Source organism: Talaromyces proteolyticus (assembly GCF_021365285.1).
Source record: "Talaromyces proteolyticus strain PMI_201 chromosome Unknown BGW36scaffold_7, whole genome shotgun sequence".
Taxonomy (NCBI): Eukaryota; Fungi; Ascomycota; class Eurotiomycetes; order Eurotiales; family Trichocomaceae; genus Talaromyces; species Talaromyces proteolyticus.
Window position 1 is genome coordinate 705,424 of NW_025764283.1, and position 27,834 is coordinate 733,257.

General features: G+C 48.8%; 14 protein-coding genes across 14 annotated transcripts; 7 read left to right on the forward strand and 7 right to left on the reverse strand.

Moving 5' to 3' along the window:
* Nucleotides 1-168: 168 nt before the first annotated feature.
* Nucleotides 169-1,194, forward strand: BGW36DRAFT_321050 (1-acyl dihydroxyacetone phosphate reductase; the record flags this gene model as incomplete). Its single annotated transcript, XM_046212646.1, has 2 exons — nt 169-601; nt 654-1,194. 2 exons carry the CDS (start codon nt 169-171, stop codon nt 1,070-1,072), a joined length of 852 nt encoding a protein of 283 aa, XP_046071070.1. The 3' UTR covers nt 1,073-1,194.
* A 280-nt stretch (nt 1,195-1,474) lies between these two features.
* BGW36DRAFT_380313 (uncharacterized protein) lies at nt 1,475-3,323 on the forward strand. Its single transcript, XM_046216316.1, has 4 exons — nt 1,475-1,535; nt 1,615-1,649; nt 1,717-2,379; nt 2,472-3,323. The coding sequence occupies exons 2-4, from the start codon at nt 1,629-1,631 to the stop codon at nt 3,126-3,128; spliced, it is 1,341 nt and encodes a 446-aa protein (XP_046071071.1). The 5' UTR covers nt 1,475-1,535; nt 1,615-1,628; the 3' UTR covers nt 3,129-3,323.
* Nucleotides 3,324-3,370: 47 nt separating this feature from the next.
* Nucleotides 3,371-4,896, forward strand: BGW36DRAFT_321053 (uncharacterized protein). The gene is made up of 2 exons (XM_046212647.1): nt 3,371-3,619; nt 3,682-4,896. Exons 1-2 carry the CDS (start codon nt 3,443-3,445, stop codon nt 4,828-4,830), a joined length of 1,326 nt encoding a protein of 441 aa, XP_046071072.1. The 5' UTR covers nt 3,371-3,442; the 3' UTR covers nt 4,831-4,896.
* Nucleotides 4,897-5,013: 117 nt separating this feature from the next.
* BGW36DRAFT_359993 (UDP-glucose 4-epimerase) lies at nt 5,014-6,301 on the reverse strand (the record flags this gene model as incomplete). Its single annotated transcript, XM_046214132.1, has 4 exons — nt 5,014-5,408; nt 5,465-5,921; nt 5,981-6,215; nt 6,273-6,301. The coding sequence occupies 4 exons, from the start codon at nt 6,299-6,301 to the stop codon at nt 5,014-5,016; spliced, it is 1,116 nt and encodes a 371-aa protein (XP_046071073.1).
* Nucleotides 6,302-7,039: 738 nt separating this feature from the next.
* On the reverse strand, nt 7,040-10,206 carry BGW36DRAFT_380317 (putative topoisomerase II associated protein). The gene is made up of 4 exons (XM_046216317.1): nt 9,946-10,206; nt 9,227-9,885; nt 7,700-9,194; nt 7,040-7,644 (listed from the first exon to the last, which is right to left on the reverse strand). Exons 1-4 carry the CDS (start codon nt 10,086-10,088, stop codon nt 7,521-7,523), a joined length of 2,421 nt encoding a protein of 806 aa, XP_046071074.1. The 5' UTR covers nt 10,089-10,206; the 3' UTR covers nt 7,040-7,520.
* Nucleotides 10,207-11,141: 935 nt separating this feature from the next.
* Nucleotides 11,142-12,507, forward strand: BGW36DRAFT_297365 (putative alpha-1,2-mannosyltransferase; the record flags this gene model as incomplete). The annotated part of the gene is made up of 4 exons (XM_046211352.1): nt 11,142-11,192; nt 11,248-12,045; nt 12,099-12,387; nt 12,443-12,507. 4 exons carry the CDS (start codon nt 11,142-11,144, stop codon nt 12,505-12,507), a joined length of 1,203 nt encoding a protein of 400 aa, XP_046071075.1.
* A 533-nt stretch (nt 12,508-13,040) lies between these two features.
* Nucleotides 13,041-14,005, reverse strand: BGW36DRAFT_397764 (uncharacterized protein; the record flags this gene model as incomplete). The annotated part of the gene is made up of 3 exons (XM_046218331.1): nt 13,041-13,106; nt 13,168-13,478; nt 14,002-14,005. 3 exons carry the CDS (start codon nt 14,003-14,005, stop codon nt 13,041-13,043), a joined length of 381 nt encoding a protein of 126 aa, XP_046071076.1.
* Nucleotides 14,006-14,058: 53 nt separating this feature from the next.
* BGW36DRAFT_359996 (putative 20S proteasome maturation protein Ump1) lies at nt 14,059-14,678 on the forward strand (the record flags this gene model as incomplete). The annotated part of the gene is made up of 3 exons (XM_046214133.1): nt 14,059-14,061; nt 14,115-14,556; nt 14,611-14,678. The coding sequence occupies 3 exons, from the start codon at nt 14,059-14,061 to the stop codon at nt 14,676-14,678; spliced, it is 513 nt and encodes a 170-aa protein (XP_046071077.1).
* A 322-nt stretch (nt 14,679-15,000) lies between these two features.
* On the reverse strand, nt 15,001-16,352 carry BGW36DRAFT_182131 (ubiquitin-related domain-containing protein). The gene is made up of 3 exons (XM_046209728.1): nt 15,682-16,352; nt 15,541-15,624; nt 15,001-15,481 (listed from the first exon to the last, which is right to left on the reverse strand). Exons 1-3 carry the CDS (start codon nt 16,190-16,192, stop codon nt 15,324-15,326), a joined length of 753 nt encoding a protein of 250 aa, XP_046071078.1. The 5' UTR covers nt 16,193-16,352; the 3' UTR covers nt 15,001-15,323.
* A 932-nt stretch (nt 16,353-17,284) lies between these two features.
* On the reverse strand, nt 17,285-18,858 carry BGW36DRAFT_428162 (phosphomevalonate kinase; the record flags this gene model as incomplete). Its single annotated transcript, XM_046220511.1, has 2 exons — nt 17,285-18,413; nt 18,491-18,858. The coding sequence occupies 2 exons, from the start codon at nt 18,856-18,858 to the stop codon at nt 17,285-17,287; spliced, it is 1,497 nt and encodes a 498-aa protein (XP_046071079.1).
* A 1,379-nt stretch (nt 18,859-20,237) lies between these two features.
* BGW36DRAFT_298240 (pentatricopeptide repeat protein) lies at nt 20,238-24,041 on the forward strand (the record flags this gene model as incomplete). The annotated part of the gene is made up of 1 exon (XM_046211418.1): nt 20,238-24,041. The coding sequence occupies one exon, from the start codon at nt 20,238-20,240 to the stop codon at nt 24,039-24,041; it is 3,804 nt and encodes a 1,267-aa protein (XP_046071080.1).
* A 185-nt stretch (nt 24,042-24,226) lies between these two features.
* BGW36DRAFT_182115 (uncharacterized protein) lies at nt 24,227-24,905 on the reverse strand. The gene has a single exon (XM_046209727.1). The coding sequence runs from the start codon at nt 24,820-24,822 to the stop codon at nt 24,412-24,414; it is 411 nt and encodes a 136-aa protein (XP_046071081.1). The 5' UTR covers nt 24,823-24,905; the 3' UTR covers nt 24,227-24,411.
* A 538-nt stretch (nt 24,906-25,443) lies between these two features.
* Nucleotides 25,444-26,320, forward strand: BGW36DRAFT_380328 (GNAT domain-containing protein). Its single transcript, XM_046216318.1, has 2 exons — nt 25,444-25,742; nt 25,815-26,320. Exons 1-2 carry the CDS (start codon nt 25,648-25,650, stop codon nt 26,272-26,274), a joined length of 555 nt encoding a protein of 184 aa, XP_046071082.1. The 5' UTR covers nt 25,444-25,647; the 3' UTR covers nt 26,275-26,320.
* Nucleotides 26,321-27,754, reverse strand: BGW36DRAFT_380330 (Rieske [2Fe-2S] iron-sulfur domain-containing protein). The gene is made up of 4 exons (XM_046216319.1): nt 27,347-27,754; nt 27,131-27,219; nt 26,926-27,076; nt 26,321-26,865 (listed from the first exon to the last, which is right to left on the reverse strand). Exons 1-4 carry the CDS (start codon nt 27,651-27,653, stop codon nt 26,684-26,686), a joined length of 729 nt encoding a protein of 242 aa, XP_046071083.1. The 5' UTR covers nt 27,654-27,754; the 3' UTR covers nt 26,321-26,683.
* Between the last annotated feature and the right edge of the window lie 80 nt (nt 27,755-27,834).

Genomic DNA, 27,834 nt, shown 5'->3' on the forward strand with positions numbered 1-27,834 from the left:
ATGTTCCATCACAATCTCCTTACGGATTTGAGTGTCCGGAATCCGTTTATTCCAATCAAAGTGACCTTCTGTGTCATGTATAAATGAAGCCTTGCATGGGTCTCCTGCCATGCCCCCAACTACGTATTTATATACGATCAATTTTTCATACCATCATCAAGCGTTGGAATGACTAAAACGGTTTTGATCACCGGTTGCAGCCATGGAGGGCTGGGGGCCGAAATGGCTAAGGTCTACCGTTCGAAAGGCTTCCGGGTCTTCGCAACACTACGCAACAAGGCTAAAGCTGGATCTTTGAGTGAAATTGATGGCATAGAAATCGTCGAGCTTGAAGTCACATCAGTCGAGTCTATTCGTCAATGTGCCGATACTATTACGAAACGCACAGGAGGGACACTCGACATCCTCGTTAATAATGCCGGCGTTAATGCCATAGTGCCACTTCTAGACGCGTCCCTCGATTATGCCAAGAAGGTATACGACGCAAATGTCTGGAGCATTATTGCCATGGCGCAGGCGTTTGCACCACTACTCATTAAGGCCAAAGGGATCATGTGCAATATCAGCTCAGTGTCTAGCGAAATGGTCTTTGCATGGGCGGGTGCGTCCTGACTCTAATCTCTCCCCAGACCTTGATGCTTACTCCGATACAGGTGTATATAGCAGCTCAAGGAGTGCTGAAACAAGGATTTCCGAGACGTTGCGCCTCGAGATGGCACCTCTAGGCGTGCGAGTCGTCACAGTTATTCTTGGCGGTGTCCAGACAAGCGGAAACGACCCTGCTAATATTGCAGACCTTGAGCTGCCCCTAAATTCGTATTACCGAAAAATAACGGCAGTCATAGATCGCCACAAAAAGACTATGGTACATCCCAACAAACAGAATATCAGCGTGGCAGCCAAGAACGTAGTCGACGACGTCCTCAATGGGAGCGGCCCTTTTATTCGACGCGGGCAGGCTTCTACTCTTAGTTGGCTTTGTAACACATTCCTTCCTTACGGACTTTTCATTTCCATGATCAATAAGGATTCAGCACTTGATCAAATCGGGTTTGTTGAGGATAGCGCCTGAATTCGACGGCCTTTCGAGCCAAATCGTTGAAAGCACACTTATGTATCATATACTACTACCCAGCATATAGAAATTCCCTACAGAAGGACATTTGAGAAGATTCTTCTCGCCTTCATAATTACCAATAAACTAAGATAACTATGATCGAGTTGTTAAAGAATAATTTATATGCGTCTCACACACAACTGAGAGTATTATATCTAGTATCCAGCGGCGAGAACCGGATAATTTAACTGATTCATGACTCTATTCATTTTGAGCTTGACATACTAAGAGTAACCACCCACTACACTTAGTTGAGGCTTATCATTCGTGGATCTATATAAGCCCCTTTCCATGTACGGTAAAGCGTAAAGTACTAAAGACGACCTAATTGAAAATGACACTACAAAAAAACACAGTGTGAACTTCAATGAAGACAACATAATAGAAAACACTTATAAAAGAATTACTCTCTGTTCTGGTAATTAGGAAGAGGACATTATGACTCATAATGTTATCGCCATAATTTGAAAAGTAACTAACATCGCCCTGTTACACAGGCACGGTAGAAGCAATGGAAGTCAGATGGACAATTGTCAGACCCTCATAACTCCCACCAAGCCAATTCAAGATCTGACCAAGGCCTAATTTTGATAAAATAGCCTCCCAGAGATATCTCCAGTCCTATCGATCAAGATCCCAGCGACGGCATCCCTCGTGCGCCGTTTATCTTTAGCCTGCCAGACGAACTGCTAAGCAGGATACTCGAGCTTGTTATTGTTAATGACACTGACGAATGGCAATATCGATATGTTTCTTATATAACCGCTAAAATTCCAGCTGTTGCATATACATGCAGACGTTTTAGTCGCATCATCATACCCTTTAGCTACCACACCATACGAATCGATCGTTTGAGTACCAAATTCAAAAGCATCTCAGTGAGGAAGCTGCTTCGTACATTCCAGGAAGACCCCTCACTTGGCCGTTACTGCCATGAGTTGAGGATTTTCAAGATTGACACAAGGACTTCGGAACCCGAAGATGATTTCTACTTTGTTGAGCAGATCATACCTTTTCTGTCAAACGTTAAATCGCTGTACGTCTCTGGAGGGTTTGGCCCAGATGATAAGACGGATACCTGGAATCTCATACGGAGCTGCACGAAACACATGCCACGTCTTGAAGAGGTGGAGTTGCGTAGACAATCAAAATTCGGTTTAGAACTGGCCGATATCATGATGGGGCTACAGGTACCCACGCTTAAGTATTTAAAGGCCTTTGGCATCACTTCACGAAGGGACTCCCCATTTCATATATTAGGGGTAAATAGCTACTCATCCCTGACACCTTTATGGAACTTGGCATCTTCCTTTGGCTTTGTTATGGGTTGATCGCTGATGGAATGGATTATTAGGGTATCCAGGCAGCAACCTTCACAAATCTACACCTGGGTGGCTACCAAGGCACTTCTGAAGCTATAGGGAAGCTTCTAGCCTGGCCAGACGCTCTCTCCGAATGCGTTATTCGGAGTTTCCAGGAAGTTGTACCTGAACTTAATCTTATGGTGCTTCGGACGATGCTCTTTAAGCACAGGAAAAGTCTCAAGGTGCTAGATATAGGTAATTTGGTATTTCATGGCTTGGGGGAGCTATGTGATTTGTCAGAATTCGAAGCCTTGGAAAGCTTGACCTTGTCGAAATATCAATTGAAACGTCAATTGGATGAAAACTCGGGTTCTCATGATAACGCTGCAGAATTACTCCTAGGACCACGTTTAAAGATTTTCAGATGGTGTTTTGCTAATTATGATGGATACCCCGAAGAATGGTCCGAGTTTGGAGAAAGAGAGGCAGCATGGCTTCGAACATTCGCGGAAGCAGCAGTGGCTAAACGAGCGTCACTGAAAGAAATCAGAATTCGTTTTATTCCTGAGCCGAATTCCGCAACCAGGGACAGCTATCCTTGGGACCGTTTGGATAAGTTGAATGATGAATTCTCGCCGCATGGGATTGCTTTCTCATATAGCACGCCTCCAATGTCAAGGGAAGATTGGCTGAAACTTGAAAATTGAAATCGTTGAAAACGGTACATAAGAAGGAATACGAAAACTCGCAAGCATAGAACTGGAAACTCGTCTCAAACTCTCATCCATCGTATTGATATGTCAAGAGGGAAGCTAGAACGTCAATTTTGAGTAGCCCATTTTCTTTACGGCCGAGATGAATTGTGTAAATATCTGAGTATCAGCCAAGTATAAGAAAGTTGGAGATGGCTTGGCTATTCTACATCGTGGATGATGCAAACAATACAAACATGTATTCGGCCTTGCATCATCGCCCGAGTCTCATAGTAAGCTACAACTATTGACATGGCGCAAACATCACAATGCCGATTCCCATTATATCACATGGCGTGACCGAAGGACTGTCAGCAATCCCCTACGCATGGACAGTCATCAAGGTCGCGCTGGTCGTCGGCACGGTGGCTCTGCTGAAGTACTTCTTCAGCGGAGCTCGCAACACCTCCGAACGATTGATGCACTCGAAGGTGGTTATGGTGACGGTACGCCCTCTGCAACACAGCAAAAGTAAATATAGAAAATGACTAACAGCGGACTTTCACAGGGTGGAACATCTGGAATCGGAGCCGCAATCGTGCACGACCTTGCCTCGCGGGGTGCCCAGATCATCCTTCTCACACAACACGCACCTTCCGACGTGTTCCTAGTCGAGTACATCGAGGACTTGCGCGAATCGACCAATAACGAACTTATCTACGCCGAACAAGTTGACCTAACATCTCTCCACTCAATCCGAACGTTCGCAACGAAATGGGTCGACAATGCACCACCGCGACGTCTCGATATGATCATTCTCTGCGCCAATACCCTCACACCAACACGCGGCCCACAGCGGCTGACGCCCGATGGGCTGGATGAGGAGTGGCAGGTGAATTACCTAGCCAATTTCCATCTCCTCAGCATCCTAAGTCCGGCCATCAAGGCGCAGCCGTTTGATAGAGACGTCCGGATTATTTTCAGTACTTGCTCGAGTTATATGGGCGGCACGATAGATTTGCAGCGGACAGAGGGGGCATTACCAGACACGAAATCGACGAGCCGGTCGACGACAAAGAAAGCAAAAAAAGGCAGTTCGGTTCAGAAGGCAAAGAATGCGTCGAGCATATACGGCATGACAAAGCTCTCGTTGATGGTATTCGCACAGGCTTTCCAGAAACATCTTTCTTCGTACAAACGACCAGATCTGCAGCCTATGAATGCCCGTGTTATCATCGTCGACCCTGGCTTCAGCCGTACGCCAGGCACGCGACGCTGGATTACGGGAGGGACTCTCTGGGGTCTTTTAGTTTATCTTGTCACATGGCCAGTATGGTGGCTCATCCTGAAGTCCTCGCAACAAGGAGCACAGAGTTTCCTGTATGCAGCTATGGATGGGAAATTCGGTAGAGTCGATGGGATAGGTGGATGGCTAGTCAAAGAGTGTCGCGAAGTCGACTACATGCGTAAGGAAGTCAAGGACGAAAAAGTTGCCAAACAGCTCTGGGAATTCAGCGAACAGCAGATTCAAGCAAAGGAAAAAGAAGCGGCGACAAAACGGGCGTTGGCGAAAAAGGAAGACGAGGCCAAGAAAAAACAAGAGGCTTCAAATCCAGGCGTGGGTGCTGGGGACTCCTCAGCATCGTCGTCCAATGTTACAAAGGCACAGACACCTGGGTCGAGAAGGAACAGGAAGGCCAATAACACTCAAAATTAAAGCATCCGAATCAAAGCATCGCATATGGGTTATAGCACAGCTAAATTAGAACTAAATTATCAGAACAGTGGGTTTCATTCGGTCTATCTATAGATAAAATTCTTTTACTGCATCATTAATCTGTTTGTACTGCATATTGCATGGATATTTACAGTACTTCTCACATATACCAAGGCAAGGGACTTATTTCTTCAAAGCAGCAAGCAGCTCGGCAGGGGGTTGCTGGCGGTAGCCTTGAGGGTTGTTCTTGGTCCACAGCCAAAGGTCCTCGCAGGCCTGCTCAAGAGTGCGCTCGGTCTTCCAGCCAAGCTCCTTGCCAGCACGGGCCGGGTTAGATGTGAGATCAAGAACGTCACCGGCACGGCGAGGAGCAACTTCATAGGGCAAGTCGCGGCCAACGGCGCGCGAGAATGCCTTGATCATCTCGTACACAGTGCTTCCGCGACCAGTTCCCAAGTTCCAGGCGCGAACACCGGGGTGGTTGGAGCGCAGATAGTTGAGGGCTAGCAAGTGGCCCTGGGCCAAGTCCAAGATGTGGATGTAGTCACGGATGGCAGTACCATCATGCGAAGCATAGTCTGGAAATTAATTAGCAGTGAACCATTTCCTTTTCTTTTAATCTTTTAATTCTCACCATCACCAAAGACCAAAAGCTTCTCGCGCTTGCCAGTGGCAACCTGAGCCAAAAGAGGAAGCAAGTTGTAGGGAACACCCTGGGGGTCCTCGCCCATGATACCACTTGGGTGGGCACCAGCGGGGTTGAAGTAGCGGAGCAAGGCACCGTTCCATTTCTCGGCCTCGGCAGTGTTGCCAGCCTTAGTAAGGTTATTCCGCTGGGCGTTGATGAAGTCTGTAATGGCAGTCTCAACGGCGAATTTGGTGTTTCCGTAGGGGTTGGTGGGACCAAGAGGGCACTCCTCTGGGATGGGGATCATATTGGGGACGCGAGTGGCATCGCCATAGACGGTCGCAGAGCTGGAGAAGACGATGTTGTAGACATTGTGCTTCTGCATCGAGCGCAGCAGGTTGATGGAGCCGTAGACATTGACGTGGTAGTAGTCGAGGGGCTTCTCGCCGGACTCACCGACAGCCTATAAGAAGCGCAATGGTTTAGTGTAAACTATATAGTGAGGAATTGATTTGGGTCTACCTTGAGAGCCGCGAAATGGATGACGCTGTCGATGTCGGGGTGCGCAGCGAAGACCTTGTCGAAGGAGGTAGGGTCGGTGATGTCGACCTGGAACAACTCGGGCCTCTTGCCGGAGATCAATTCAATGCGGTTGATGACCTCGGCCGAGGAATTGTAGAGGTTGTCGGCAATGACGACCTTGTAGCCAGCTTCGAGCAGGGCGAGGGTCGTGAAGGACCCGATGTAGCCTGTTCCTCTGTTGTCGAGTCAGGAGGTGAGTGGCGGCGGGAGTTATTCAACATATACAACTTACCCAGTAACGAGAACTGATCCAACAGACATTTTTGCGAATTGATCTCGGCGGTAATTCTAAAGAAACGTAGAAGCTGAAGCAAGGGGGTGGACTGGAGAAATTGAGGATGGAGCAGACCGCAACAATAGTGATGATAATAATAATAAATGGAGCGGGGCAGCAGCAGCGGACTGGTATCGCATCGATATGGCGGGGCAAATATTAAATATCGGTGAAAATGACAGCGCTAAAGTTTACACGGCGCGGCACAGACGCTGACAGCGAACAGAATAATGACGTGCCAGGAATTAGTCGAAATGTTATGGATCTTAGTATTATTGCACCGAGAACTGGCTTCTTATTGATGCAAAAGTCGCACAGAGCACATCTGATATGTAGCGACGGATCCCCTCCTCGCACAAACAGCGGACAGCACACTTCATACTGAACGACAATGAGCTGTCCTGGATTATCCCTCTCGTGCATCTCGATTCAAGCAAGATCGGCAACACGAGGCGCTTTGAAACTCCCGACTTGACAAGACCTCATGACGATCAGCCGATGGTGGATGCCACTGGAGGCACCAAGTGGATGCAGGGAAATATTTTGCCATTGAGATTGCACACAGTGTGAGGCGTGGCTGGTTTTGTACCAGTAAACTTGGGGCTAATTTACTGAGACCATCACACAATTGGAGACGATAATCTGTTTCAATATAGAGGTAATTAGTGGCCATTATAGAGTATCTCTTTGATAGTTCTTAGGTTTACATTAAACAATCTGCTACTACTTTATGATCTCCATGTGTGGTATTGAATGTATTATTTGTTGTCTTCTTTTCCAACAGAATCTTGATAAAACAAGCGTCTGACCGCCGGTTTTATGCATATAATCGACATAGTCGAGTCACAGTAAGAGCAGTATGAGAGAGCTTTTTATAGTAGTTCGGCGCAACTGCAAAACCTCCTCCATATATCTCATCAAACCTCTGTCAATAAATGTCCGCTAGGCTGCGCATAGATCTAGGTTTGAAAGCTCTGTTGTATGGTACATGGATAGTGGCACCATAGTCATCGGCCGAATCCCCAAACAGATACGGCCATAATTGTGCAGCCTGTCAAGGCGATTCATCTTCATTCAATTCCACATTCATCACTTCGCTAGTAATACTAGCATTCATCCAACGTCGTCATCCGATGTGGTTTTTGAAAAATATTGGGGCTTCTTTCGGTGAATAAAAAAGATGAAACATGAGATTAAATAGCAACATCAACCAAGAAGCTCTACATCGAGGCCAATAGCTCGCATAAAAAGGTTGACGTTGCTCAACCGTTGACTCGCCATATCAGCCGGGAGAGTCTTACTCTGGGCAACGGTTTCCATGACACGGTCCCTACGTAAAGCATTAGCTACGTAGCAAAAGAATAAAAACGAAGAGAAAAACTTACTTAACAGCTATCACAAGCCGTTGCTGTTGGTCTGGGCTTGCTCCGATGCCCACCGCCGCCAAGAATTGCCAGACATACATATCGTCTCCAGTATTGATGGAACCCGGAAAAATATGGGTCAATCCTGGTTCCAAAGAGTCAAATAATTGGTTGAACTTTTCAATCCATTGTTGCCAGTCATGCTCATCAGCTTGACCTGCCTCCTTGACGATTTCTGCGCGACTGAGGAGCATGGTCATGATACCCAAACCAACCCTGGTTTTAGCCACAAAAAGAACATGCGTTTGAGCAAGCACTAAACCTAAGAGGCCAATAATGATGTTAAACGGCGCCTCATTGACATAACCAAGTAAGCTTGGCATGACAGTCTGAGAAAATAGTTCAATATCTTCCCGAGCCGCTGCCGGTAGCTGGGTCTCTCCAGTGTTTAATTGACCTTTGCGGACCACATCAAGAGTATCGAGGTTAACAACAATCATAGTCAATACAGTGACACGTTGTTCCTGATCAATTTGACGGAAAAGACGGGGAATGGCCTTCTTGCCCTTCGGATAAGACAAGAAAGCAATAAAGGGATGCGGTACCGTAGAACCTGGTACAATAGGTTCAAGAACCTTCATGTCTTGCCAGAGCTCTTGGTTCAGAGCTTGCATTTTTTGTCTCCATTCCAAGTGTTTCTCAATGGACTCAGCGTCACCTTCCTCTGGGGGCGGGGGCATTGTTCGCTCGAGGTCTTCCATCTGCATTAAAATTGTGTAAACACTCTCGATGTTGTTCAGAACGGACTTCCTGTCAATGGCGCTGAGGTCTGCCGTTGCTCGTTTAGGCTTGAGCCCGTCGGAGCCCTCTGGCTTCTTTATATTCAGCAATGGTTTCGGCGTCTTGGCGTTGCTAAATGATATTTTTCCCAAACTTCCCTCAATGATGAGCTGCTTGTTTTTCGGCTTTGCCTTGGCCGCCTCAACAGCTCGTTGTACCTGCTGTTGCATACGCTGCATATGGTTATCCGCATTCTGATATTGTCGACGGCCATGACCACCTGTGCGATTTCCAGTTTGGAAAAGATATGTTTGTGCGAAATGGCCTAGAGGCTGGCGTGGATGTTGACGTGGAGCACCGCGTATCTGACTATAGACTTGATAATAAAAGTCCTCTGACAATAATGACTCAGAATCAGTATCATTTACATTCCCAGTAGCAGCTACGAGCTGCTGCAACTGGATTCGAGTGATGAAGTTCTTGTCCTGGGGTGTCATCAACCCATTGCCACGGGAAAGAAGGAAAATCTTGTGATTGCGCTTGGCACGTTTTGCGTCTTCCATTAAATAATTCACACGCTGTTCCTCTGACATGTTCATCAGCTGCTGCGGATCAGTGATAACTGGTGCGCCCTGTGAGGTTGAAGGGGCATGCTGCTGCTGCCTGTGTGTCGGTGGAGGTTGGCGCTGTTGCTGGGGAGCGGCAGGTGGCTGTCGGGGCAATGGCTGCAAAGGTGCTGATGGATGTCCGGGAGGAGGCCCGTGGAACATTTGTTCGGGGGCATCTGTTGTAGTCTCTGCAGTAGCTGGATTGGGCTTATTCCCAGGGCTAAAGCTTGCTGCTCCAAGGCCATCAACTCCCCGGGTGGAAGGGGGGGGAACCCTTCAGGGAAAGGCGGTAGTTTCTGGCCACGGGGTACTCCTTGAACTACATCGGGATGGGGAGCTATTGGGAGTGTAGCGTGAGGAAATTGCTGCGGTTGGTGTCGCATTTGAGCTTCAACTTCCTCCAAACTCATCATCTTTCGCGACGCGGCTGGCATAGAAGCAACAGGCGCAGGCTCGGCCACGTGCTTCTTTTGCGCAGTTGTTCCCCATACGCTCGATTTGGCTGCTATCTCCGGAATAAACTCGGAGTCTTGGTATCTCTCATACCCAGACTTTTTTGGTAGCCGAGGAATAGATGCTACTGCAGGCGCTTGCCGTTGGCCAGCGCCAGGGGACAGCGGGGCGGATGGTTTAGGGTGCTGCAGAGTATAGCGAATTTGCTCTTCGTTAATCGCATCAGAAACCTGCGCGGTCGTTCCGAAGAAATCAAAATCCTTTCCCACGGTGTTGTTACCGCCGCCGAAGGTATCATCGTTGAACTCATCTTGGTCATCGTCCAGCTGGTCACCCAACCCATCGTAGGTATCCTCGAAGTCAATTCTGGCCACCAGTCTCAGAAAGCGAACACTTTAATACACCTCTCTAGATAGGACAACTCACGCATCGTCATCTGCGTCGTGCAGACCCTGAGCCTGAGCACGGGCGACTTCGGCAAACGGATCTGGATTTTCAAAGATACCTCGAGCCTGTTGGCCAGCCTGGCGATCTCGTGGAAGAGACGTATCAAAACCGAAGAATGACATCGTCAGAAGCTTTTGCACACAAGGCGAGACAGAATCAGTCGGAAGTGGTGCGAGGAAGAGCACCGAGGCCAGCGCCGTGAGGGTGAGGGGTGGCGTGGCAGTTAGTGTGGAGTTATCGCAATAATATGCTGCAGGTCTGAGCAGGTATCCGCGACGGGCTTTTCACTGTGGCCTGTGTTTCAGGATGCCTGAGGCAGCAACGCAGCAACGCGGAAGTGTGCACCCTATACTCTCCTCACTTGTTTATAATTAACAGATTAACACATTTAACATGTTAATACTAAGGTAAACTGTTAACCTCACGTGCCAGTAAACAAATCTTTAGTATTAGTATAATTGCAGTATCACGTTCCTAATGCTTTAACATTAGGCTTTGAGGCTCTCTCTATTTATACATGAATAGCTGTGCAAAGACAGTACTGTAATGAAAGCAGAATAATATAAAATAATAGAATATAGAATATAGAATATGCCATCAATGATGATGATTATTATTACTTTGATTGAACCCAATCGTCAGGTGTTTTCAGAGCGGCTGGAAACAAAGGCATGTAGCGTGTTTCAGCTACTTACTGCATGCGGCCTCGTGGCGATTACGTGGGCCGCCTGCTAGTACATCGTATACCTAACACCTATCTTAATATTTATTAGCACGGGGACTTTACACTTCAGCCGCGGCCACGCATGTAATCACCAACAGTCCCGATGAAATTCAAATTCTTCTTGCTTTGATTTCTTGAACGCCAACAGCTGCCACTGCCTTGGTGGCTCCAACATCGTTGTTTCCTGATTGTCTGTCTGACGGTCTTTCGTTTCACCAACCTGTCGACGATCGTCCACCAGAGCACAGGACAAGACTACGAAGAATTCCATTACAAAGGACCATCTGCTATCAAAGTCTAGCCTCCAACAGTCGCTCGTTTAATCTTCATCGCATCTTCTATCACGGCGATACATGGTTGCCACATCATAAACTATAGAGGCACGCAACATTGGATGTTTTTCTAAATTGACTGCTGCCTACCTCGCTGTTCGCCTGGAATCGCTTTCACCATGTCTTCGAGTTCCGGTCGATATATTCGTTATCTGCTGTTTGCTGTCTTTGTGAGCCGCTTATTCTGTTTTGGTATACTACCAGGCTAATAACTTCCGTTTTCAGGGACTGGCAATTATAGGCTTCATTTCACGATCGTCGCTGCCTCTGCCTGAGAAATACGAATCTGCGCTTCTCCTCAACAAGGGAAAACAATCCACGGAATCCACGGAATCGAAGCCAATCGATACCTCGCACCAAAGTCCAGTCGTCTCCCGGCCCCCGGAGTTGACGCCTTCTGGCGACCGTATCAATGCGACTTTTGTGACGCTTGCCCGAAATAATGATATTTGGGAGATCGCCAAGTCGATCCGGCAGGTAGAGGATCGCTTCAATCGCAACCACCACTACGACTGGGTTTTCTTGAACGACCAACCGTTTGACGACACTTTCAAGAAGATCACGACTTCTTTGGTGTCTGGAAAGACCCATTATGGACTGATCCCGAAGGACCATTGGTCGTATCCCGAGTGGATTGATCAAAACAAGGCCAAGAAAGTGCGCGAGGACATGAAGGAGCGCAAAATCATCTACGGAGACTCTGAGAGCTACCGACACATGTGCCGCTACGAGTCCGGTTTCTTTTTCCGCCATGAGTTGATGCTCAACTACGAGTACTACTGGCGTGTTGAGCCCAGCATTCAATTGTTCTGCGACATCTCGTTTGATCCGTTCCGATACATGAAGGAGAACAACAAAAAGTACAGCTTTGTGCTCAGCTTGTACGAATACTTCGAGACCATTCCGACTCTCTGGGACAGTGTCCAGAAGTTCGCCTCGGCTAATCCCCAACATATCGCCGAAGATAACTCGATGGGGTTCCTTAGCGACGACGGCGGAAAGACGTACAACAAGTGCCATTTCGTGAGTATTTCATTTTCTAGCTGATGATTTGGTGTGCTTACTATCCCTTCTAGTGGTCCAACTTCGAGGTCGGTAGTCTGGAATGGCTGCGATCCGATGCTTATATCGATTACTTCACTTCCCTCGATAAAGATGGCGGGTTCTTCTATGAGCGATGGGGTGACGCGCCAGTCCATTCGATCGCTGCGGGTCTTCTTTTGAAAAAAGAAGAAATCCACTTCTTCAACGAAATCGCGTACTATCATGTGCCATTCACCCACTGCCCGACTGGTGAACAGACCCGACTTGACCTAAAATGTCACTGCAATCCTTCCGACAACTTTGACTGGAAAGGCTACTCTTGTAAGACTGCCGTGGTAAATTTGTTCACAAGCATAGCTAACGCTAACCCTGGTAGGCACATCTCGCTATTTCCAGATTAATAATATTCCCAAACCAGAAGGCTACGAAAAGGAAGAGTGACTAGCCGACGCCTTGAAGATTGTGGGTTATTCAGTATTGGTCGTTACAATCGTACTCGCCGCTGCGTACGGGATTCGTAGACGACAGCAACGGCTAACCCAGCACGTATCAACTGGGATTTTCTCTTTAACAGACTTTCGCCTTCGCGAGAGAAAGTAGGATACCTCCATTATTTATTTTGCACGTTCAGAAAACGAAAAAGTCATTATCACATATCACCTACTCATTGTCTTTGAAACGAGTGATATACTTATGGTTGTTCTGAGGCGTTTGAATTGGTTCTTGCGGGGATATATATGTATTTGTATCTACTAATATGTGGTTCACGTGGACTATCAATTGTCTCGTACATTTCTACAGAAGGATAGGATTGTTTGAAAGGGGTTTGGCGTTACATGTTTATCCTGGGTCTGAAATTCAATGTTAAAAGCGTTAGGAATATAACTCAGAGACCTTCCCAAATAAACAAATGCAATCGAAACAAACTAATGCACTATAATACAACAAAATAACATCTATCTCCCTATTAACCCTCAGTCCGCCTTTGGCTTCTTCGTACCATACTTGGACCGACTCGTCAACCGATTCGCAACACCTCCCTACACACTCATTAGCCTCACCCATCACACCATCCAATTCTTGTATAATCGATAAACTTACCAAATCCAACGCCCCTCTAACAAGATGATACTTAACACCAGGACAATCCTGCGCTCTTCCCCCACGTACCATCACCACACTATGCTGCTGCACATTATGCCCTTCACCGGGGATATACGCCGTCACCACACGCCCACTACTCAATCTAATCCTCGCTGTTTTGCGTTCCCCCGAGTTCGGTTTTTTCGGCTTCGTGATTCCAGTCTTAAGACAGACTCCTTTTAGTTCGGGCCGGTTGGAGAGCGCGGGCGAGCGGCGCCGGCGCGCGCGTTGTTCTTTGCGGCAGCCGCGCCGGACTTGGTTGTATGTTGCTTGGGAGGAGGATGTTGCGGAGAATAAGCGGGTGTGGCGTGGTAGGTGTGGTAGGCGTGGTGGTGTTGCTCTGGATAGTGTAGGATGGAGGATGGGAGTGAATCGAGTAGAGGAGAAATGGAAATGTCGGAGCGAGGATGGGGTTGATTGTTTGGCGTGTACGGTCATTGATTGAAGCATGTGTGTGACATTGCGGATAGAACCCCGCGAGCAGATTGTTGCCGACATGTTTGGCGGCAAGTCAATTCAATTCGCTCGAGAGGAGAGGCGTGGTTGATCAAAATTATGTTTCTAGTTCCGATAGTATTTAGCTCGGCAGGAGTCACGTGGCATGCTGCGCAGTAGGTGGCTGCGGAGTGCCGGGCGAGCTTGACGCGCGGGTAACGTCTGCCTGAGCTCGCCTCCATAGCTCTATCACCTCCAAGCAAATCCATACTCTCTCACCATCTTCTCTTCTCAGGAGCATATCTGAGATCTCCATATCTAGGCTGTCATACCGAGATCTACATATTCTGCTGCAACCCATAACCCCTCACCATACCAGCGTCCTAGTCCTAATCATCGTCCTAATCGTTCACGATGGTAAGTCCAACCTATCTCTTCTCTCCAAACGACCATCACTGAACTCACCTCAGTCCCTCCGCATCGCCCCCGCAACCTCTCACGCCACCCACACCGACAACACCGTCGGCCGGCACCACAATGGCCTCCAGGCGCCCCATCCCAGTAAAGGAGCCCCATCGGCACCCGGTCTACCAGACACCCTACGCAACAACCTCACGGCGCAAGCACCACGGGGTTCGCCCTCACTCAACGCCAGCACAATCCCCACCTCCGCGCACCCTCTCGAAGCCCGCCTACTAGCATGGCGCAGCACACAAGAAGCACTGAAAATGGAGTCCCTGAGGCGTGCGTACGGCATGGCGGAGCCGATTCGTCGCGGCATGGAGATGAAGATTGTCCAAGACTCGAGTTTTGTGCCGCTGGCGCTGGGAGGGCCGAGAGGGAATGTGCATCAGGATATTTTGGCGTTGGGTGGACGGGATGCGGAAGTGAGCTGGGAGGATGTGTTTCATAGTATGTCTTTCTTCTTTTCCTTTTTTTTGGGAGGGGAGGCGCTAATTGTTGTAGATGATGAGTTCCGTGAACCACCAGCGTTCCATGATGAGATGGAGAAGAGGTTGAAGATGGATTGGTAGGGTAGGAACTGGAATGTGAGGATGAATGGGCTAGACTATTCGGTTCGAGACATTGTTCTTTCAATTCTTACTCATGTATCTGCGTGATCAGTTGAAGATTAAGAATTCAGGTGTATACTACGAAGACCACACAACAATTCAATACCACAATAATTCAATGCTCATCCATACAATACGTGAACTAGCTATAGAATCATTCGTATATAAATATATCCCAACCAAAGCGTCGATATGTGCAACTGGAAATAACCTAGTAACGAGCCCATCATATAATCACTAGTTATGTAATAATCATCTTAATCAATTGATATATAACTAGAAAATGTAACTGTCATGACCAGATGAACGATATAAGTAACCCTGTCAAAAGGAGAAAACCATATGATAGTGAATAAGAATGGATATAACGCCGATTTACCTTACACCAAATGAAGGACAGTAACATGACAGACGAGAGAGGAGAATGGTCAATGGTCCATTCTCGACAAAGTGATGCGGGGATGTGTGATGAACGTTGTTGAAATTGTAAGAAAAAGACAAGGGTATATCATGGATAGAATGAAACAAGACGAGGGAGGTAGGGTGCTTAAGGAGAGGTGTTCTTGTCAAAGTGAATGAGTATCAGTATCCAGTGATGTGATGCTATCATAAGATAACGCAGCGACAACTCGGGCTCCGTTCTGATGCATCCCGGTCTCGACCCGAGTATGACTTGCCGCCTTTGGTGTCTTCCTCGTCCGCGACTTCCTGCGGCTTGACGGTCATATGGATGACATTGGGGGTATCGGTAGTCAAACTCGATTCTGCAGGGGTTAGCCTATGCTATCACAACTGTTTAAAAAATAAAAGAGAAAAAACTAACCTGTCAGCGGCGACTTATCATCCAACAACTTTCCAAACGATATCAGCCTAATATAGCTCGGCGACGTCGGCCGCGGTTCCCATTCTGACAATCTCATCATCAGTGTTCATGCACACATACAGTGCAATTTAGACAACCTACCTGGCCGCCACTCTCGCCATATCAACTCCTTCAGCGTATACACGCTTAGATTGAACGGATCATCATTCTCCACATTCACACTGCGGCGCCGTAAATACTTCCCATCGATCTTGAATGGATGCCGAGCGCCCGTGGTCAACAATAACGTGATCGCGAGTTCTGGCCCGCCGTCGCTCTTGTCTTCCTCCTTGCCGGACTGGTCAGTCGTCTCGCCTTCTGTGACGGCCACTGCAGCGGGCTCCTCGCCGGTCTTTGGTTCAGCTGCCGGTTCTGGAGCTGGTTCGGGTTCTGGCGCGGTGGCATTGTCACCCATCGCTTCGGCAGAGGTTGGCTTGGGCGGGAGAGAGTCGGGGTGGTCGGCGCTGGTGTTCTGCACAGAGGCATCCTCGACTGCGCTCTCATCGTTGTGCGATTGAGAGGACTTGTCTGCCGCTGTTGTAGCTGCTGCTGCTGATTCGCTAGGCTCGGGAGCGTCAGGAGCCGCGGGTGGCACGTTCTCGGTTGATGCCATCGTGATCGCTCAGCCCGCCCTTATTTCATTTAAAAGATGCCAGTGAAAACTTCAGGGTACGGCCGTCGAATTGACGGGTACGCGAGCGAGCGGAGAAGAGGATGGAGGTGGTAAGAATAGTAACAATGTAATAGACAATAGATAGCTAGCAGGGCGGCGAATAATCCGGGGTGCTCGCTGCTAGAGGCTGCGGTACAGAGGCAACGGTGCGGTGCCGAGACCCAATAATACCAATGATCGAGACAGTTCTGCACCCGTTCTGCACCCACTGGGCCGGCCGCAGGGCAAGTGGGACGATTGGCAATGAATACGCGTGATATATGCCAAAAGCTCTGGAGCAGTGCTGGAGGAACGAGTGTAGTTGCTGGAGAGGAAATAATAATAGCGGAGAAATCAAGCAGGACTGGAAGGATGGAAGGATGAAGGAGAGCAGGACAACGCGAGAGTCTGAGTCCTGGCCAGATCGGTCGGCTGTCATTGGCCGCTCGTTGGTATTTAATCTGCGCAGCACTGCACAGCGAGGCTCGAGCAAGGCCACCTAATTGCTTAGTATCAGGCTTGGTATTGGTATTAATTCAGTTAGTATCTACGTATAGGGTAGTACTATTCTACTATTCAAATTTTTCCATGGTTAATACTGAAATGTTAGTTACTTGTTCCTAAAATTGCTTGACGATGTCTGTGCTCTCGATTAAGCTTTTCGTCTCGGCATCTTTCGATCTTGTCGCTGCTGCTGAGAAATAAGAACGGGCTGGGTGGATAAGAATGGCCTCGAGATACGTGACATGTGGACTGGCCTGCTGTCAAGTCCATTACGCAATGGCAAATAATATCGCGTTAGCATAGCGGCAGTCGCCGCCGGTGTCTGCACTGTAGTCTAGTCAATGTTCAACTATTCATGCTTCATTATTCTTGCTGAAGCAATTTAGGCAATCGTCCTCAGGTGGAGACTTTATCTCATCAGTAATCACCTGATTTGTATTATGTCATCGTCAGTCATGAAGTTCTTAAAATGCATATCTAGCAATATTTTAGTGCAAGGCGAGTGGCGAACTCCGGCTGATGGTGAGACGCATCAGGCAGGTGGTTCCATCACAGCCATGTCAAGTACCGCCCTAGGCTTTGGAATTCATTCTTCACGCCCTCTGATCCATGCCTGACTCCCAACATGCGCACTCGTTCGATCTTGCCACCGAAATCGTCTTCAACTTTACTTTGGTAGGATTCAAAGAGCGCTTGTAATCGTTTAACCACGTCAATATCGTCCTGGATCAACACAGCAACCGCGTCGTAACCGCCAGCTCCCGGGACTACACCGCCAATAACACCTTCCACCTGTAAGACGGCATCTAGTAGTTCGGTTTGTACGCGCGGCTCCACTGGTACTTTTGATTTTTCCGTCATTGCATGCAAATAGCTTCGGGATCGCTGCATCAGGATGCCCACATTTCTGTAAAGTTCAGGCTCCATCCCTGCCTCGTATCCTGGGTTCATCCGGACGTGACTGAGCCGTCGAAGTTCGTGGCGCAGTTTTTCGTTGTTCGCTTGTAGATCATCCCAGAGTTGGTCTGCCTCGTCTTGGTTCTGCTTACGCCATTCGAGCACCTTCTTGACCATTGAAGGCGTCTGAGATCCGCAATCAACATCACAGAGCAGGAGCTGCATGCCAGGCGGCAGTTTCATGCCGACGTCCGCGCATTCGGTATCCCATGGCTGCGTAGGGTCTAGGTCCTCGACGGTTGAAAAGAGTCTTTCTTCAAAGCGCGGGGAGCCAATTTCTCCCAGTTTCTCGAGAATTGAAGGGGAAAAGCGACGGTAGAAGCATGACCCAAAGACCGCGGCTCCGATATCGAATCCAGATCCCACTTTGCCTTGGGCTGCGCAATGTGCTGCCTGCGCTAGATTGTGTAGTTTCTCGCGAGCAACTACCAGATCGTCCGGGTGCATCGTGCGGTGTGTAACGAGGGCAGATACTAGCGCAGTCACCAAGGCAGCCGACGAGCCTAACCCCGTCTTGTGGGCATCCTGTAGAGTAACGCCAAAGTCGCGGAACCCGCCACGGGCTCGAACGTCGACATTGTTCCCCAACCCAGTATCCGAGTAGTAGTCATTATCCGCAAGGATCGTAACGGAGAGAGAGCCCAGGTCTTGAGAGTCGGCTACGTAGCCAATGTATGTCAACGCATAGTTTAAGGAGGTCTCGACGAATGGATTTTTTGGTCTAGTCCGAATTAGCACAGATCACCACTGAATATTCCCTGTTCATCCACACGGTAGCCAGGCTGGTAGGGAGCTCACCCGTCATTTCTCTGTGAAACCTTTACCCCGCCTCCATCCTTGCACCTCTGCACAGCATATTCCCAAACAGCATCTCGAAACTGCGGCGAGCGGACCACCACGCTTTCCTCTGGAGGGCCGTCAAGGGCCTTTTTATCCTGTTCTTCGTCCTCGATCACAGCCTCCTTCGCAGTATCCGGTGGCTGGGCAAGCGGCTCGCTAGGGGTAGGGGGACGGTCACGGTGAACCTGCTCCACTATGGCATGGATGCGAGCATCGAGGGCAAAGACGGTGCCCGAGTACTTTCGATCCAGAACCAGGTAGCCTCCTGTGAGAAGCACCTTGCCTGGAGCCGACACGGCAGTGGTCGCGGCTGGCCGAACAGCCATGGGTTGCTACTGTACTCGCTTATACAGTCACTAGAATACTGTAGGGTGTAGGGTGTAGGGTGTAGGTTGTGGGTTAAACGAAATGCAAGCTCGGCGCTGATGCAGAAAGAGCAAGCAGCACCAGCAGTTTTCAATGTTTATCGCGGAAGGTGGGGTGGGAAGCCGCCCCCCATTGGTCGATCTCGGAGCCATGCCGAATTGGGCACCGCATCTTGATTTCCCTAGCAGGCCAGATCAGATGTTCTCAGTATTTCAGGCCTTTCTTCTCCTCCAAGGCTCGGTTCTTGTTATTACTTCATATTCTTCTCACAATAATAGCTACTCATCACTGCCGGCCATGGTTGAGGAGTTCTGCCGCAAGTTGATAATTGATAGTTGATAGGTGATAGTTGATACGTCAACTGGGAACAGCCAATAATGCTGCTTGGTCAAAAATATGATCCAAGGACATCATGGCATGATCATGCTGAGCAAACAATCGCGGCAATCAACACATAATAACACCCAGTTAATATTCAATGTGAGCGCGAATTATTATGAATGAGACGCGCCAAGATGGTGACGTACGTAGCAGCTGGGCCTGAGGCTCGACGTGTCAGAAGAAAAAGAGCCGGAGTGATGATTAATGTAGGAGTGACTCACAGCTCGCCGTAGTGCCTATTGGCCCCTATTGGCCCCTAATCATTCCTCTCGCGTCCCTCCAGGCTCCCCTAAGCCACTCCCTATTGGCACCGCGGGGCGCCCGCCAGTCGGAGGCAGGCAGCCCTTCCGGGGCTCTCCCTACTTTCCCCTAGCGGCTCCACCGCGGGTCATCTGAGGAGCACAGCCTTTCCTGTTCCTTCTCGAAGCTTTCGCGCTCTCTGTGTACTGTGGACTGATACCCGAGCGCCGACTCTGAGCTTCCCTATCTCCGTCCAGTCTCGAATAAATTAGTAGGCTATTGTGGCTGCCAGGCATCTACCATTCGCACACTCTTTGCATCCCATGCCATTCTTTCGCAATTCCATTTTTTCATTCCCATCCCCTCTATCTTCTACAGGAGGCGTGTAATGTGTATACGTGGTCGATCATCCACATCCATTCCACCATCAAATTTTCTCATCGACCCTCTCCTCTCTTGGTCGCGGGCTGGTTCTGTGGACTGCACACTACTCAATCAATATTCGTGACCAACCCTTTATTTATTTTAATCATTCTTCATTTCTGGCGCGTTCCTTTGGCGGCATTCGAGTCGTCAAATGAACCTGCATTGTTCCTGGTCCCTGCTCACAAAGGTACGTTACTACACTACAATTCTCCTACCACAATGATCCTCGTCTTTATTTTCTAACCGTATCTAGAGTCTCCTCTTCTACCTGGAGAGGACCCCGGTCAGATAAATGGTTTTTAAACCATTCACCCATCTCGCGCGCCAGAACTTCGCAAAAGCCTTCACCCATGGCTATGCTCAGTCGGTAGTTGCCGCATCCCAATCCACTTACTCGACTCCCTCCACCTCGCTCAACCAGCTTGCAACCCACTCCCTAAAATATTCTCGCACCACCCAACTCCAGAATGCCTTCCAGAACACATCCAGCTCATCCGGTGCCGGTGCCAAGGCCAGCCAGTCGACCTCGGGCTCAGGCGACTCCGGCTTAGCGGCCTACTATGCCGCCTGGCAACATGCCCAGCAAACAGGCGACGACAGTGACTGGAGACAATTCCAATTCAAGCGCCGTATCGGTTGGAAATCAAAGGATGAAACACCCGACAAGACTAAGGATCAGCACGACGATGAATTCGCACACGATGGCATACGTGATTTAAAAAAGGCTGCCGTCAATGTCGACGTGAGTGCCAAGGTTGAAGAAGCCGTTGCACGCGAGATTCAGATTCAAGAAGAGAACGCCGAAGCGGAGGAAAGTGCCCAGGAGGCTTCACGCGACGAGAATTCTGCCATTGTAGATGGCGATGCGGAACAGCCTGTCGACGCACTCGCAGAGAAGTCTCATTCTGCTTCCACTAAGGTAGTCCAGCTGGCAATTGCAGAGAAATATGGGGAGATACCGGCTGCTTTTGAGGATCTTATCAGAGACGGCCTCACTCCATCCGTGGAGGCATACAATGCATTGCTAGTTGCTGCTATCAAGTTACATACTGATTCAGCTCAGGCTGTGCCCAAGGCCCTCGATGTCTACTCAGATATGCTTCGCCGACGTGTGATGCCAAATAAAGAGACATACAAGACATTAATTGCACTTTTGGTCTCGCGAGCTATCGAAACTTCTGCCGCGAAGGTAACCCTGGAGCAGCAGCGTACACGATTCGGCGGCTTGGAGGAACCAGGCAAATTCCTGTTTCGCTCGAGCGAATTGGAGAGGGAGCTAGTAGCAGAAGACCACTCGCTGAGCATTGCCATCAAGCTTTTTGATGCTGCAGTCAGTCGCCATGAAGAAATGGTTTTCCCGATTGAAGTTTACAAATCGCTCATCACCAGCTGTGCTGAGGAAGGAAATGTTGAGGACATGATTAGGATTTATGCTCACATCGAATCTCAGAAGCTTGTCCCTCATGCAGCCATCTTCCCGTCGATGATCCGCGCCTTTGCCAGTATTGGCGATTTGAAGAGCGCCGTTGAGTGCTACAATGAATACCGTGAACTGGCAGTTGCTGATGACAAGGGTATCTTCAGCATTGTAGAGCGTCGCGATGGTGATGTCTATGCCGCCTTGGTTGGTGCCTACTTATCTTGCGGCAAAAAGGAAGGCGGTATGCGTTTCCTTGACCGTATTCGCGGCTCTTTCGCAGATGCCAAGGAGGATCGTGAGTCTCGTTTAGAGGCAGTGGAGTCAATTATTGTCCGCAACGCTCTTGTCCAAGACTCTCTCGATGCTGGAAATTTTGCGCAAGCAATTGAACAAGCTACTTCTCAGCTTCAGGGGGCTGCTTTCCAGCGAGCCATGGCAGACATCTGCGTCGCTGCCGCGGACGCGGGCAATGTGGCTGTTGCATCTCAGTCATACGATCATCTGATTGCGGAGTCAGCGGATGCCATTCGCTCCGTTGTTCCGATGTTGGCGCTGCACATTAGACAAGGCAATGTCTTGGCTGCAAGGGCATTCTGGGCTACTCTGACCAATCTAGATCAGGCAACCTCGGACTTAGTCCAGCCGACTACCATGTACGTCGTTGCTCTCCTCAAGAGCGGCCATGTTGAAGAGGGTTTGATGGAAGCACGCAAAATGTTCAACCGCATTCGGAATGACGCCCCTGCTCAGCAGCTACTTCAAGCTCCTGTCCGAGAAGAAATTGACGAAGCCATCGACCTTCTTGGTCGCGTGCTCATCATGCAGTCCGGCATGATCATCTCGTCCTCCGCTGCTATTACTCTCATCCGGTCAATGGTTGAGAATGGTGGCTTGGTTTCCCCCATTGCTGAACATACTGTCGCTAGCCTCGGCCCAATGGGTATTTCTCAGCTCAGTGTGGATGATCTTACGCTCGCTCTTCAAGTCCAATCCGGAATGATTGTCAACAGTAGTGTTCTGGACGCTCCTCATTTGGTCCGCTTCGCCCACATGGTTGATGTTGTTTTGTCCACTGGAGTCCCTATGGATGCCTTCACCACACGACTCGTCGATCAGGCCATCCTGAAGCTTTCTGACAGCCGACCAGAGCTGGTACGCAGATGGCAAAATTACTTCGCCCCCAGTCCAAGCAAGCAATCACTACCATCATCCAGCCCCTACACATCGGTATCCGAAGCTTCGCAGATGAATTCCTCAGCTACTAGCGTGGAAGACAATTACGATCCTTATGCTTACTCGACTGATTATCGGGGCTCTGCCATCATTGCGGACGAGCTCGAATCTTCCAGCGGCCGAGGCATGTCTCAGCTGAACGGGGCTTTGACTAAACTGCGCAACATCCGTCGTCTCGGTCGTCATCCACGCTATATCACTTATGCCAAGCTTATCAATGCTGCAGCGAAAGGCGGTCGTACGGACTTGACTCGCGATATTCTAGCAATGGCTCGGAGCGACGTTCCTCTCTTGCCTCAATACAGTGTTGTTAGATACGGCTGGGTTTCAATTCTGGATGCCATGGTCGCGGCATCCCTGACGCTTGGCGACCGCAACCTAGCTGCCAAGTATCATCAAGAATTGTTGGATATTGGATCAGCCCCATCTGCTAACACATTCGGTCTCTACATTACCACATTGAAAGAATCCACCAAAACTTTCGATGAAGCAACCGAAGCTGTCAAGATCTTCCACCGTGCAAATGCAGAGGGTGTTGAGCCAACTTCTTTCTTGTACAACGCCTTGATCGGCAAGCTTGGAAAGGCCCGTCGCATTGATGACTGCCTCTTCTACTTTGCGGAAATGCGTGCCAATGGGGTTCGCCCAACCAGTGTAACTTATGGGACCGTCGTCAATGCTCTCTGCCGAGTCAGTGACGAACGTTTTGCTGAGGAAATGTTTGACGAAATGGAATCCATGCCCAACTACAAACCACGCCCAGCTCCATACAATTCGATGATCCAATATTTCCTCAACACTAAGCGCGATCGTAGCAAAGTCCTTGCTTACTACGAACGTATGCGCGCACGGAACATCGAGCCAACAATGCACACGTACAAGCTGCTTATTGACGCCCATGCCTCCTTGGAGCCAGTTAACATGGATGCTGCGGAGCAGGTTCTTAAGACTATCAAGGCCTCCGGTCAGCGCCCTGAAGCCGTTCACTACGCCTCACTGATCCACGCCAAAGGCTGTGTCCTCCGCGATATGGACGGTGCTCGTGCCATCTTCGACAGCGTCATCTCAAACAACCACGTGCGTGTTCAGCCGTGTCTGTACCAGGCTCTCCTCGAATCCATGGTCGTCAATCAGCAAGTTTCATCTACCAGTGCCATAGTCCAAGACATGGAAAACCGAGGCGTTGAGATGACCCCCTACATTGCTAACACACTCATCAATGGCTGGGCCGCTGAAGGCAACATTTTCAAGGCCCGCAGCATCTACGATAGCATCGGCACAGACAAGCGCGAACCAAGCACCTACGAAGCCATGACCCGCGCCTTCATCGCTGCTGAAAGCCGCTCGAATGCTGTAGAAGTCGTTCAGGAGATGGTATCACGTGGCTACCCATCGGCTGTCTCCGGCAAGGTTGTGGAATTAATCGGTGGTGTCACCGCCTGATCCACAAACTACCTCTTCAACCCTATTTTTTTCTTTCTTCGCTCTCTCGAGATTTCCTATCTCATTTCACTACGACTTTCTAATCTACGTGGAAATACCCGAGGGCTGGACCCTCTTAATCACCTGTCCGCTCTCATCAGCCTACTACTACTGTCTAGCAGGCCTGGCCTCGAGCGAAGAAAAGAAGAATAACACATTGCATGCACAGGGGCAACCCCAACTTTGATTACGTTGGAAGGATGGAAGGAGTTTATTTCATATACTGTACCAATATTTCGATTATACCTGAGCAAAGCGTTGACGGCGTTGGTTGGCATTTTCTTTTTTCAGGGCGGCTTTTTCCTTTCCATGCTTATTTTTTAGACCCATCTCAACTCTCTTCTGAGGAGTGTGATCTCTTCGGTTGGCTGACAGGATACATTGTCATGTGCGCTGCATATTCAATGTCGAATTGATGTTTTTTGGCAACTGATGTACAAGTTACATAAAGACAGACATACAGAACAGCATAAAAGAATAAATGATATAAAGAGATAATTTGGGCTTCAATTACATTGGTAGAATAGTAGAATATTGTCATCTGATATGGTACATGCTGTCGAGATGTTTGGCACTTGTAGATGAACCGAAATAAGTGCATGTAAAGTACAACCTCAAACAAGATACCGTTTAGGATGAGTTTGTACCTAGCAGCAAAGCGTACTTTTATTATCACATACCTCCCTTGAATATGTTCCATGGCACAGATTGTGTAGAGCAATAAGAATGAGGCTGAAAGCATTTGGGTTACCTGGGGATTGAACACGGCTCACAAGTTCACTTTCATCCCCCACTCCAACTTGGTGGCGCCCCAAGACTTTTACTACACACCAGAAAGTGCACAATGACAACATGCTGTCTGAGCTCTACATAGCGCCGCCATTTGAGGGGCATTCTCCCTCTTTCGGGCATCTAGAGCCTGGCAGACCAATCAGAAGAGGCTATTATCCAAGGCCGTAAGTAGTAGACGTACTACGTATTACCCCGAAAGTATTTGAAATGAAGCAAGTTAGACAATAATCTAGATTAATTCACACTTCATATACCATTTTAGGTGTAAACTAAATCCAGCCTGCCTGCATGCTTAAGCTACAAAATAATATAATCAATGTCAAGTACATATAGTCATTTGACCCTATTAACTATAGTACTATATCAACACTTAAATCTTACCCAATTATTAATATCCCAACAATATGTACACACAAACAATATTCTTGCGTCGGAACTACATAGGTAACAGCATTGTAGGAGAGCAAATCTTCACCCCTAAAGAACCAATATCACCATGTTTCTACCAATCACAAGCGTGCAATATTCAACAACCAATGGATATTCCTCAGCCGGAAAAGATCACGACAGTCGGCGTCTCAATCTCACTCCTAGTCTCGACAAGATTGGACCTATGATTGGCTAAATCTAAAACATATGTCTCAGCTATATCTTTATCGTTATATATAATAATATGTATTCGCAACATTGATTGAGCCCATATAAATGATAAACTCACTCGTTTGCTTCTATACCTCGCTTATCAAAGTCAAATCCAGTCCAAAGCGTTTGACCCATGGAATCCCCTCGCCTCCGTCTCGTTCCCATCTCCGATTCCCATCTCCCTGGCTTTCACCGCATCTGGTCCAATGCTGACGCGACTCGATGGAGGTGAGTACACAGCCCGCCAGCGACCTAACCTCAATTTCTACGATGTACATGTAGTGATTAATGACCGAAAAGCTCGCGCGGTCTCTGCAAAACGCTCGAGGAGAGCAAGCAGTGGATGAGCGGCATCCAATCTGACCTGAACCCCGAGGGCTTGAACTACGCAGTCTTTATCCGCCCAGAAACACATCCAACCCAAAATAAAGAGAAAGGGCTAGAAGAAGGGGATATGATTGGCGTGTTAGGGGTATACCGTCCCGTTCCTGTCGCCGAACTAGGCTATACATTCCACCCTTCGGCGTGGGGACGTGGATACGCGACTGAGGCTGTGAGGGTGTTTATTGAGAAGTTTTGGGAGTTGAGGCCAGCTGTTAGAAAAGTTGTTGCGCGGTGTGATGCGGAGAATGTTGGTAGTGTTAGGGTGCTACAGAAGAGCGGGTTTCGGGAGATTGGGAGAACGAGCGAGAAGGTTACGTTGCCGGCGATGGGGACGGGGATGAGGGAGGTTGTGGATTTTGAGATCACGCCGCCGTAGGATGTTGATTTAGGAGGGAATAGGGAGAGATCATGTAGATAGTAGGTTATAGGTGATTGGGTTAAATTCATTTACAAACAAAAGAAAGGTTCTACTTCGTTCAACTGATGACATCAAAGAAACAGAAGAAAAACAATAACCAACAGAACCAATTGGCGCGTATTTGCGGCTTGTTTGTCCTTCTGACAAGATCCAACAGAAATAATAGCATGATAGATAGTACACTGGCGCTCTTTCTCTATAATATCTTTTTGAAACAAGAAAAAAGCACTTTCTGCCTCGGATCAAGATTGATGGATGGATGAGTCGGTCACACCGATAACACAAGGTATAGATAGTATTGAAACATGGGAATGATGGGCCTGTCTTTTTGGTTTTCTCTTAATATTGTTTTCGTTTTCTGGTACGCTTAACCAATAACAAGAGACTCCTCAGATGGGAAGTTATATGCGGGAACCTCGAGGTTCAATGGTGCTGGTCCCTTGCGAATACGGCCGGAGATGTCGTAGTGAGAACCGTGGCAAGGGCAGAACCAGCCACCAAAGTCACCGGCTTCGCCAATGGGGACACAACCAAGGTGAGTGCAGACGCCTGAAGTCGTTAGTATGTTCGATATACGCAAAAGACTAAAAGCCCAGGAAGTGAGCGTACCAAGCATGATGAGCCACTCAGGCTTCTGTACACGATCCTCATCGGGCTGAGGATCCCGAAGAGACTTCCAGTCAGTGTCGTTGGCCTCCTGGATTTCTTCTGCGGTACGGTGGCGGATGAAAACGGGCTTGCCGCGCCATTTGATAATAACCTGCCCGTCACGTTAATATTCCACCCAATGATATAGAAGCGTCCTCCAACGTACATTCTTGCCCTCTGGGATGGCATCAAGAGCAATTTCAACCTTGGCCTGGGCCAAAACGTCGGCAGAGGCGGACATGTTGGTAAGGAAGTCTGGTGACAGTCATACATTAGCTGTCTCGTTCTCCATAACCCAATCAAACACCCCCAGCCCCGAGACCATAGCCATAAAAACATCCATATTCCTCTTATAGTAACCATAGTATAACAGGCAACATACCATGCACAGTAGCCTTCGCACCAATAGCCGACCCGAGACCCATGGTTCCGGCAACAAAGTACGAGAACACCTTGTTCGACGAGGGCGACGACTTGGACATGTATTTCTTGAAGCTAGGAATCTTCAAAGTCGCACCCGATTCCTCCGCAGTGCTACCAAAGGGGCTCTCGAAGGAGGCCTTGGCTCCAGCATTGGCGGCACCTCGTTGTTGCTGAGCAGCGGCAAGCGCGGATCGGGCGACGGTGGCGGGCTGCTGGCGAGCGCAGGTGCGCAGCAGAGCCGTCGAGGCAGAGCTGAGTTGAGACATGGCCGGTAGAGAGCAATTGAGCGGCAATTGCACGTTGATGGAGGGGGGCGAGGGTTGGGGTGGTAGACGGGTGTAGTCTGGAGGAGGATTTTGGAGGTGAAGTTCAAATGTCTGTTCCGAGCTGGTCTTTGCTGCAGGCCGAAAAGCAGCCGGGATGAATCAGCCGCCCGTGATTGGTCAA

Excerpts from the sequence above, each read along its gene's own strand:
- BGW36DRAFT_380313 (XM_046216316.1), top strand. The coding sequence starts at position 1,629 with ATGGAAGTCAGATGGACAATT. Across the intron at positions 1,650-1,716 it reads TGGAAGTCAGATGGACAATT|CCTCCCAGAGATATCTCCAG; the intron begins GTCAGACCCTCA and ends TTGATAAAATAG. Across the intron at positions 2,380-2,471 it reads CCCCATTTCATATATTAGGG|GGTATCCAGGCAGCAACCTT; the intron begins GTAAATAGCTAC and ends ATGGATTATTAG.
- BGW36DRAFT_321053 (XM_046212647.1), top strand. The coding sequence starts at position 3,443 with ATGCCGATTCCCATTATATCACATGGCGTGACCGAAGGACTGTCAGCA. Across the intron at positions 3,620-3,681 it reads CGAAGGTGGTTATGGTGACG|GGTGGAACATCTGGAATCGG; the intron begins GTACGCCCTCTG and ends GGACTTTCACAG.
- BGW36DRAFT_380317 (XM_046216317.1), bottom strand. The coding sequence starts at position 10,088 with ATGTCATTCTTCGGTTTTGATACGTCTCTTCCACGAGATCGCCAGGCT. Across the intron at positions 9,195-9,226 it reads ACAGATGCCCCCGAACAAAT|CACCTTTGCAGCCATTGCCC; the intron begins GTTCCACGGGCC and ends GACATCCATCAG. Across the intron at positions 7,645-7,699 it reads CGGCTTGTGATAGCTGTTAA|GGACCGTGTCATGGAAACCG; the intron begins GTAAGTTTTTCT and ends TGCTTTACGTAG.
- BGW36DRAFT_182131 (XM_046209728.1), bottom strand. The coding sequence starts at position 16,192 with ATGGCATCAACCGAGAACGTGCCACCCGCGGCTCCTGACGCTCCCGAG. Across the intron at positions 15,625-15,681 it reads ATGGCGAGAGTGGCGGCCAG|AATGGGAACCGCGGCCGACG; the intron begins GTAGGTTGTCTA and ends TGAGATTGTCAG. Across the intron at positions 15,482-15,540 it reads TGATAAGTCGCCGCTGACAG|AATCGAGTTTGACTACCGAT; the intron begins GTTAGTTTTTTC and ends TAACCCCTGCAG.
- BGW36DRAFT_182115 (XM_046209727.1), bottom strand. The coding sequence starts at position 24,822 with ATGCTTTCAGCCTCATTCTTATTGCTCTACACAATCTGTGCCATGGAA.
- BGW36DRAFT_380328 (XM_046216318.1), top strand. The coding sequence starts at position 25,648 with ATGGAATCCCCTCGCCTCCGTCTCGTTCCCATCTCCGATTCCCATCTC. Across the intron at positions 25,743-25,814 it reads GCTGACGCGACTCGATGGAG|CTCGCGCGGTCTCTGCAAAA; the intron begins GTGAGTACACAG and ends ATGACCGAAAAG.
- BGW36DRAFT_380330 (XM_046216319.1), bottom strand. The coding sequence starts at position 27,653 with ATGTCTCAACTCAGCTCTGCCTCGACGGCTCTGCTGCGCACCTGCGCT. Across the intron at positions 27,220-27,346 it reads TGCGAAGGCTACTGTGCATG|ACTTCCTTACCAACATGTCC; the intron begins GTATGTTGCCTG and ends GACTGTCACCAG. Across the intron at positions 27,077-27,130 it reads CCATCCCAGAGGGCAAGAAT|GTTATTATCAAATGGCGCGG; the intron begins GTACGTTGGAGG and ends CGTGACGGGCAG.